Source organism: Tiliqua scincoides, chromosome 5 (assembly GCF_035046505.1).
Source record: "Tiliqua scincoides isolate rTilSci1 chromosome 5, rTilSci1.hap2, whole genome shotgun sequence".
Taxonomy (NCBI): Eukaryota; Metazoa; Chordata; class Lepidosauria; order Squamata; family Scincidae; genus Tiliqua; species Tiliqua scincoides.
Genome location: NC_089825.1, coordinates 122,953,340 through 122,963,404, shown reverse-complemented (window position 1 = coordinate 122,963,404; position 10,065 = coordinate 122,953,340). Strand labels below are relative to the sequence as shown.

The window sequence follows — 10,065 nt, the reverse complement described above, 5'->3', positions numbered from 1 at the left end:
ACACTTCTGTTTGAAGAGAGGTGCACATCCTTGAATAGTGCTGAGTCAGCTTGTCTGAAACTGCAAAATTTTCCATTTTAAAAATACCGGGAATCAGATATTCTTGTTTCTTTATCCCAGCAGCTCTTGGTTTAGTATCTATGCCTAGGCAACCTGTTATGCATAAAATATTCTATGTTCCACCTTGTCACTCACAACCTGCAGAATGTGGGGTTCTTTCATCAACAAATGCATCGCCCACCCCTGCTCTTGGTTGGTTAACATCCACCTTGAAGAAGTTGGTGATTTTTATTGTTTATTTCATGTTTTTATAAGCTGCCTTGGGTGCCCATCTGGGAGAAAATTGGGATAGAAATTGAATACTTGGATAGAAAGTTCTTGGTCTTAATTAAGGTATTGCTCTACTTTGGCTTGTCTAAGAGGTCAATCATATACACAATATACATATGGAATTCAGTGCCTCAGCTTTCTATGGGACTTAAAGTCCAATCCTATGCATGTCTGCTCAGAAGTGAGTCCCATTATAGTCAACAGGGCTCACTCCCAGGAAAGTGGGGACAGGACTGCCGCCTAGGCTGTAATCCTATCCGTACCTTCCTGGGAGTAAGTCTCATTGAACACAATGAGACTTCCTTCTGAGTAGACATGCATGGGGTTGGGCTCTGAGGCTGCAATCCCACCCACCCTTACCTGGGAGTAAGCCTCATTGACTATAATGGGACTTACTTCTGAGTAGATATGCATGGATTGGGCAGTCAGTGCGTACAGCACTGCAGATGCTCTACAACCTCAGCCACGAGGCGAGCCGAACCAAAGGCAGAGGGCAGCCTGCAGTCACGTGATCAACGAGGGGGGTCACGTGATGCCGGCGAGGGCGGTCACGTGCCGGGGACCTCACCGGAAGCCGCGGCGCTGGGAAGTCACATGACCAGAGGAGGCCAAAGGGGGAAACGGTCACGTGGCGGGGGCTGGCTGGGTGAATGTGCCGGGCGGGCTTGGGGACTCACCGGGCCTGAGGAAGGGGGAGGGCTGGAGCGCGGCGTGAGAAGGGGGCGCAGCGCAGCCGGCCAGGGCGGAGCGGCAGCGGCGGGGCCTGGGGCAGAGGCAGAGGCGACGCGTCTCCCTTGAGGGCCTTGCGGGGTTCGTGGGAGGGGCCGGTGCTCGTGCTGGCCGGGCGAGGGGCCGAGCCGTGAGGGAGCTCTCCTGAGGGGCTGCGGGCGAAGGGAGCGCGGGGCTGCCGGCCGAGCGGCTTTCGGACTCCACGGGGCCGGCGAGGCCCTTGCGCAGGCCGCGGGGCTCGAGAGCCACGTTGGGTGGGGGCGCGCAGAGGGAGCCGCTTCCCTGGAGGCGGGCTGGTCGGTGGGCGAGCTGCTCTTAGTGTGTGGGGTGGGCCGGACCTGGGGCGCTGGCAGGGGGTGGTGAGTCACCGGGAGGAGGCAGCTGAAACGGGCGAGGCGAAGTGAGGCAAGGCGGTGGCTTCAGAAAACAGCTTCGCCCAGGAGCCTCACAAGGCTCTTCACCTGGAGGTTAGTTCAGGGTGTTGAGGGTCGAGGCCCAGCAGGGAGAAGGTGCAGTGGGCAGGACCAGAGGACCCCCTTCTTCACCTGGGCTGTGGTGGTGTGACAGGGTTTGGGGGGCACCACAGAGCTCTGCAGTTGTCCTTGGAGAAGTATCTGGGGAGCTGAATCTTTTTCTGGGTGACCTGGCCTGGCCTTTAGGAAGAAGCCACTAACTTGCAGTGCACAAAAAGACTGAGTAGGCATTGGGAAGAAGGGAAGATCCTTCTTGTTTCCTGCAGAAGGGTCGGGACTGGGCTGCAGTCAGGTGTCCAAAGTCAAGGAGCATCCCCCCCCACACACACACACACCTGAGGCGCCTCTGCTGTTGGTGACTTGCATTCGAGAGAACACAGAGGCCATGCAGAAGGAGGAGCTGGGCATGGATGAAAACCGTAACCCAGAAGAGGCACTTCGACTCCTTGGGGGAAAGAAGGAAAAATGCCACAACCTCAGCAGTCGCATCCGGACAGGTAATTCAGGCAAACTGGAGGCCTAACATCCTCTGTTTTATGAGAGCTGGTAAAACCAGCCAGGTAAAAACCAGGTACCTAGACATTCTAGAATTTGGAGTTTCTGCTTAAAGCTTTGAAATATTTTCTTAACTCCAAAGAGTTATGAATTCAAGCTTTCCCTTATGTTTCTCTTCTTCCATCCCACGCCCCCCCCCCGTGAAGTCTCCCCAGGTCTCTGTAGATGTATCCCTACTCCTTTAGTCTAAGACAGGGGTCTCCAAACCCTGGCCCAGGCACCAGATGCGGCCCGCAGATAGCCTCTATCCGGCCCGTGGCCAGCATCTGCTTTGATTGCATCTGGAGAGTGTTCTGAGGGTCGGAGAGGCTGAGTGAAGGAGCCCACTCATTCATTTATTCATTCATCTAAGTTCCATCTCTAATTTATTTATTTAAATTTTATATTTAAATTTTTTTCCGGCCCTCAACATCGTGCCAAATATTTGATGCGGCCCGCCGGCCAAAAAGTTTGGAGACCCCTGGTCTAAGAGTTTCCAAGCTTCTGGGGTCAGCAAGCTCTTCCTACTGGCCTTCCCTCTCCATTTTCTTGGGGTATGGAAATCCACCATTAGAGTGCACTCATCCCTTGATTTTCTTTACCTCAGCCATGTACTGTCTGCTGCCTTTTAGTGTAGTTGCAGTTTCTTGCCAAAAACTACTTTGGGAACTCCTGTCTCAATCCACTAGCTGTTGTAGCTGTTCTCAGAATGAAAGCTTCTGTTCTCTCCTTGGTAACCCTGAACTTTCCTACTTGGAAAGGAAGGAAAATCATACTTTCCTCCAAGAGTTTCAGTTTCCTGTTCATTGCTGGGGATGGGTCTTGTTCAGGGCTCTTGTTTGGGTAATTGCTTTTTGTGAACATGCTTTTAAGTTCTTGCTATCATTAATGCCTGTAATAATTGTTAAGTAAAACCTTCTTTCTGTCATGCAGGGGGTGGAGCAGAGCTGGGCTACAGGCCGAGCCAGGGCTCCAGAGAAGGTGTGTTGTGCTGAACTGGGACCAGGAATTCCTTTCCCCACCCTCCTTTTCCCCCCTCTGTCATGTGTTTCTGTCCCATAGGTGGCTGCACCTCAATGCTGGGTGAAGTATGCTCCCCACAAATCTAGAACCCTAAATTCATCACCCTTTGCACAGTTTTCTAGGTTGCTGTTGAAATCTTGTGGAGGGATGCTCTTGCTTCTCTCCTAAATATGAATTTAACATATGAACTCACTCATTCCTTTATTCTACCACTTGCCTGAGAAAACCAAGTACAGTAGTTACTTAGGAGAGGAACAAAGCCTATGGGTTCAAAAGAACTGGACCACTGAGACTCCTGAAGTCTCTGGGAAATGGGGGTAGGACTCTTGTTTACAGAAATGGCTCCTGGAACCCAAGGCTAGTGGAATCATTGGGAAGAGTGCGCGGGAGGGAGGATTCTAAAATCAGTTTAGGCCTAGGTTAGGATCTTGGGGATTTTTCTTCTGAACACCTCTGCATTCCTTCTTGTGGTTGGGGACTCTTAATTGTAGAGAGTGTTCGTTGCATGAGGGCAGAATGTTGTGAAGTCTGTGAAACCAGAAAGTGGTGGGGGGTAGTGGTGATAAAGCAACACCAAAAGTGGCATGATCAGATCTGACAGTTCTTCAGCACAGTTGTAGTGCAAAAAGAGGAATTTGTACATTGCAATTCTAGGCATGTTTACTTAGAAGTAAACCCTACCAGGTTCAGTGGGGTTTAATTCTGTGACAGATGGTATAGTAGGCCTAAAATCATGCGTGTATTACCTTGGGAAGTTAAAAGTGGAATTTCAAATATTGCAAAGGAATCTTGTAACTTCTGTTTGGATCACTGTTTTGGAACTTCAGGGGTTAATAGCATTGAAGTAGTGTTTGAATTTTTTTATCTGTCAGTGGAAAAACTTTGGCTGCTGGGGGGGGGGGTTTCCCTCAATGCACACACAGTAGATAAATGGCTGTAACACCAGATACATATCCATATGTATCTGCTCCCTACTTATCTTTGATATGTTGAGACTGGAAAGAAATGTATCCTGTTTCTGTGTGAATACAAATACATTCCCTACAGTAACTAAACTTAGTATAGGTATTGAAATTATCATACATACTTCCCCTGTTTGCCCTGTCTCTATTCTCCTTCCCTCCCTCTGTTTTCCTTATGGGAATTTCTAGTTTGTAAGCCCCTTGGTACAGGGACCTGCCTTTTTACTCTATATATATCATACACTGTATATACTATAGCACTAAATAAATAAAAAGCCTCCATCCCAAAATCAAATATTCAGGGGGCCTGATATTTTTAACCTTCTTATCCACCCCCCTCCCCAGACCACACATTCTGCTGTATTTTGTTAACATTTGGGGTGATTCAAAAGTGGTCATGCTGTGGCACCAATTAAAGTATGTCTTACAGAATAATGTATGCAAGAAAACAAAACAGGTCCATGCCCTGAGAAGTTTACATTCTAAATGTCATTACTGTAGTGGGAGGGCAATAAAGGGAGGAGAGGAAAGTGTTACCTTCCTGCTCTGATATGCTGTGAAAAATGCTTTGCTCTTTATTTCATAATTTGTGACTGACCTAGGTGTTAAACTCAGTCTTGCTCTCCTTCCTCCTTAGGGTCATGGGAGTCAAATGGGTATACTGCACCCTCAGAGATTGCTGATGAACCTAGTGTTCCTCTGAGCCCCTCCAACAGCCTTAACATCCGCAATCTTCAGTTGTCTGAGCGGGACCCTCCCACTACCCATCACCCTCCGTACCGCTACACTCATCGCTTCTACCATGCTCGGCCCTTTCATGCTCCTGCTTACCGCAAGACCTATCATGGCAACCCTTCAGATCGCAAAGAATGGGGGCCCAGCACCAATGGCCACCACTGTGCTCCAGAGGGTGTTTCCAATGGGCGATGGCAGCACCGGCGCCGTGGCTATTCTGACCCACCCTCCCCATCATCATCTCCTGAATCAGAGCGTGGCAACACAGTCAAAGCCAGTGAAAAACCTGCTGCTACATCAAATGCCACCAACACAGCTGCTGAAGAGTCTGGGAAGGAAACATGGTCTCTCTTCCGGCCCCTTCCTGCTTTTCCGGTTGATAGCAGCAGTGCCCGGATCATCCCCAAGATCTCTTATGCCAGCAAGCTGAAAGAGAACTTGGATCAACCAGGGAAAGCCTGCCATGTTCCTGCCTCAGCCGTCCGCACCACCAATAGCCTCCCTAATTGTGTCTTGGCGCCACCCCCAAGCAGCCCCTCACCAACTGACAGCAGTCGCCGACAGCACCTGGGAGCCATCTTTCAGAATGAGTGGGGCCTTTCCTTTATCAATGAGCCAGGAGCTGGGCATGGAGGGGGTGGAGGCGTGGTGCCAGACAAGAATGTAGAAGATGTGGGCACTGAAGCATGCTGGGAGAAAATGGAAGCCAGTGACTGGCAGGCTGCAAGAAATTATCATCTGGAAGGTAAGATGGAGAAAAGATCCTGATGCTACCACCTTGGAGGGGTGAAAGTGGCGGAAGCATTGGATGGTTGTGTTGAGAGTTGCTTGCTACTGGATAAATTGAAATAGTTGGGTGAATAGAATGGTGATAAGGAGCTCTTTCATTTGGGAGTGCATACAAGATAGTGAGTGAATAGGCAGTCATGTTTTGATGTGCAGAAAATGTCTGCCATGTTTCACTGATGTGTTCAGAACTGGAACACACATATTAGCTGCAGAAAATAAAGGAGAGATTACTAGGAACGTAGGATATTCCTTTCTTAATTTTGTCACTGCTTATTATATAATGCATTTGCTCCTGGATTCTATATTTTATTCATTTTCCCGAGATCATTGCTGAATCATAGAGGGGGAGGAGTCTGCACTGCCCTAGCTTTTGTGAACCTCCCCACCATTGTTTTTCAGAAGTCTGTGGAGGGGGATCATTTGGCTAAAATTGGGGGGGGGGAATCCTAAAAAGAGCCTTATAGTTTCCATTGGAAGTCCCCTACTCTTCTTTCCCTTCCCTTCAAGTACTACATCTGATAATTCAGCATAGATTCCTACATCCAGTTCTCAGTGGGTTGAATGAAAAAATTTGGAAGTGTGTTTTCCCCACTTTTCAGTTCAGAGGCATCAGCATGTGATCACAGAGCACCTGAATCTGTACTTTTCTCAGTGCAAGGTGACATGTAGGGACTTCTTGTGAGTTGCCTGAGGGACTTGAGAGTCATTGGTCATATTTAGACACAAAATACACAACTGCTTGGTTTCTGACTTTTTTCTTTCCTTCCCTTAATACAGAGTGGAGTCATATATGGGAGCTACACAGTCAAGGTAAGCAAATGAGAGGAGCCAACTTTAGCATCCTAGGTCAAATAAGCTTATACTTGATGAAACCAATGGGCCATGTAGTTCAGTTAGCTGCAGATTGCTTTGCATTGTGTATCAAGATGCAGGTCTTGCCCAGTGGCTTATGGTATCTTAACTAGAAATGTTGGGGTTTGAATCTGTGACTTCCTAAATATTTAGTGTGTTATCGCTGAGTTGTGGCCCTTATAGCTTCTTTCAGTGGTCTAAGAGTTTGCGGTGGAAAACAGGTGAGTGAACTAAAGGGCATAAGAGGTTGGGGAGTCTGAGGGCTCCAGTAGCCCATGTTTATATCTATATCCCACTTTTTAGCTTCAGGAAGGATTCCCTCTTCCCCCCCCCCCCCAAAAAAAAAAAACTAAAAATCTGAAAGGCACTTTTTGTTTTATTTGCTCTGCTTCCAGATTTGATCTGGAGGGTAGCTAATTTCAGGGAGGATTTTCTCTTTGTTCCGCAACTGAGGCTGAGACAGCAGAACTTGAGTAGACAGGTTTAGGGCTAGAGGGAGTCTGTTCTAGGGTGGAATATATAAGGAAGACTGCCTTTGCTGAAGCATTAAAGTTTATTCAAATATGTTTAAGCTGCTTGAAAAACCTAAATGGTGGAATGATAAAATATAAATATATTTAAACAGTAAGACATAAAATTGTATGCAGTGCGCTGGTTGTATTTGAGCATGAGTACTTCTCAACACTGATGCCCTTACTGCTTGGTGATACTGACTTTATTCAAGAGTCTGACAACATCATAAAAGTCTCAATTTACGTAGTAAAATATTTCCAACCTGCGACCATTGTCTGGCGAATTCCCAGCAGAGGTATTCAAGAACCAGTGACCATTAGTGTCCTAGCCCTAACCTGGGGTGCCTGATATTCAGGCAGAAGGAGTTGTGGGCTAGTAGATGCTGCCTGAGAAGCTGCAATGTGGAGAGGTGGCAGAAACTATACTACACAAGACACTGAGAAAAAGGAGTAGATCTGCTAGGATCCACAAGCATCTGCTTTTAGATGCGGAACAGCAGAGGGCATAGCATGTGAGCATGAAGTTGCTTTGGCAGTTGAGCCAAGCCATAGAAGAACTGCATATTGGGAGCTGCTTGAGAGAGGACTATCCTTTGACCTTCTGTTTGGTATGATAGGAAAGTAGGGTTTGAGGATGGCATAGGTCCTGGGATGTGGGCATTCTACCAATAGCTCACCTTTCTTTAAGGCAGAGCTTTCCAAATCTTTTTAACTGGCAGCTCCCTTGACCTACTGGGCCATTGGCTGCCGCTCCCCCTTAGGGCTACAATCCTATACATTGTATAGGGTGGTGAGTTTTTCATGAGGACTCTGTGGCTCCCTAGCTGGTTTCCATGGCTCCCTGGGGAGCCATGGCTCATAGTTTGGGAAAAACTGCTATAAGGCATTGTTGATTTCATCATTGCTTTCTGTTCTTTTTCTTGTAGCTCCTAGCAGCGTGACTGTCTACACGGATACCTTGGATGGGAAGGGTTAATGCCAAGGATTCCTGGGGAAAGCACCGCTAAGATGGGGGGCATATGGGGGAAAGGCATAGCACCAAACCACCCCCACCCCCCTGAAGACAGGAGAAGCCCAGGCATCTTGAAAGGGGAAGCTCTGCCACCTGCCTACCTCCCTCCCTTTCCCTAATGCTATTATAGTCCAAATTATCCTGGGTGGGGCTGACATCTCACCCTTCCCCCTCTTTTCTCTCTATCTGATTTAATGCTCTGGTTTTTAATTTCTTCACATGGTTTTTAATTTCTCTGGATTCCCCTGAAAATAAAAGCAAAAAAAGAATTTATTTAAATTCACCTCTTGTTTTATCAGTGTCTGCTTCTTTATTCAGCAAAACAAAAATGAGTATGATGGGGAGAGGGAAATGTTGTTTGAATTATGGAGATAAAGGTAGAAGGCTCTTAACTAAATACAAAAAAACCCTGGTTCTCCCACCAAGATAAAATATTGGGAGACAATAGCCTTCCAAATACTGTTGCCTCCTCTGTAAGTCAAGAACTGGTTGGGGAGAGTTAGTGGTGAGGCTGCTGGTAGCATAAGGTGTGAGGGGAAAGCGTTTGAAGGGATAGAGATGAAAGCACTTGAAGGAATTTTTTGGAAGCAGAGACAAAAGTCCTTGGGAATCTTAGCAGAAGGAAGCAAACTGTTTGACCTAGAGATCACACTCTTGAGAAAAATGAAATACTAGTAGATTCTGATGCTGAGAGAACTTCTTTATGCTTCAAGTTGCACAGAAATGGAAACAATTGAATGTGCATTTTGTAAGCACTGTGATGGTACAATTTCTCCTTTAATGTTTAGTGGTATGAAATTGATACCATGCAGCATTCTTTAGCATAGTTTACCTAGGTGCTGATTAATGGTCAGCAACTTAAATATACAGTACATTACTTGCAAGATTGGTTCAGAATGTGGACTCGCCTCCCTGCATTACAATCTCTGCACACGAACTGGAGGTTGTCCATGACTTTGTGTACCTTGGCTCAACGATCTCCGACACTCTCTCGATACCGAGCTAAACAAGCGCGTTGGTAAAGCAGCTACCATGTTCTCCAGACTCACAAAGAGAGTCTGGTCCAACAAGAAACTGACTGAACAAACCAAGATCCAGCTCTACAGAGCTTGTGTCTTGAGTACACTTCTGTACTACAGCGAGTCATGGACTCTTTGCACCCAACAGGAGAAGAAGCTGAATGCTTTCCACATGCACTGCCTCCGACACATCATTGGTATCGCCTGGCAGGACAAAGTTCCAAACAACACAGTCCTGGAATGAGCTGGAATCCCCAGCGCGACAACAGTGCTGAAACAGACGCCTACGATGGCTTGGTCATGTCATGAGAATGGGCAATGGTCGGATCCCAAAGGATCTCCTCTATGGAGAACTTGTGCATGGGTAGACCACAGCTGTGCTACAAGCATATCTGCAAGAGGGATCTGAAAGCCTTAGGAATGAACCTCAACAGATGGGAAACCTTGGCCTCTGAGTGTTCTCCTTGGAGGCAGGCTGTGCAGCATGGCCTTTCCCAGTTTGAAGAGACACTTTGGCAACAGACTAAGGCAAAGAGCCAAAGAAGGACGGCCCATAGCCAGGGAGACAGACCACGGACAGACTGCACTTGCTCCCAGTGTGGAAGGGATTGTCACTCCTGAATCAGCCTTTTCAGCCACACTAGATGCTTTGCCAGAACCACCATTCAGAGCGCAATACCATAATCTTTTGAGACTGAAGTTTGCCAACAACTTGCTAGATCTTATTCTTGGTTTGCTTCATGTTATGCTAAAGCCCCTAGCTTTTTTTTTTAATGCTGTCATAAAAAATGCTCACATCATCAAAAGCCTATGTATTAATGGAATCTTCTTGCCCCTGCTTCTCTTCTGGAGGACCCACAAGTTATTCCCCAATACCTTTTTTCTGCTGGGCCTAATGCTCTCCTGCATATGCATGTGGGTCCTGATTCTGTTCTACCAGTCAAAGCTCTTATCCTAACCCAGCAATTTTCAACCTTTTTTTAATCTCATGGCACACTGATGAGGTGCTAAAGTGGTCAAGGCATGCCATCAGTCTTTTGACAAGTGGCAAGGCTCACTGTACCACGGTGTGGGGCTTACATCCCCAATGGTCCT

At 47.2% G+C, this 10,065-nt stretch overlaps 1 protein-coding gene across 2 annotated transcripts; it reads left to right on the top strand.

Annotated features, from left to right (window-relative positions):
- The first annotated feature begins 1,026 nt into the window (after nucleotides 1-1,026).
- On the top strand, nucleotides 1,027-8,234 carry LOC136651899 (FMR1-interacting protein NUFIP2-like). Of its 2 annotated transcripts, XM_066628637.1 has the most exons (5): nucleotides 1,027-2,029; nucleotides 3,000-3,047; nucleotides 4,689-5,531; nucleotides 6,353-6,385; nucleotides 7,866-8,234. In XM_066628637.1, the coding sequence occupies exons 1-5, from the start codon at nucleotides 1,918-1,920 to the stop codon at nucleotides 7,913-7,915; spliced, it is 1,086 nt and encodes a 361-aa protein (XP_066484734.1). In that variant the 5' UTR covers nucleotides 1,027-1,917; the 3' UTR covers nucleotides 7,916-8,234. The 2 variants fall into 2 exon arrangements, with proteins under 2 accessions (XP_066484734.1, XP_066484735.1); XM_066628638.1 differs by lacking the exon at nucleotides 3,000-3,047 and having other exon boundaries at nucleotides 1,029-2,029.
- The last annotated feature ends 1,831 nt before the right edge of the window (nucleotides 8,235-10,065 follow it).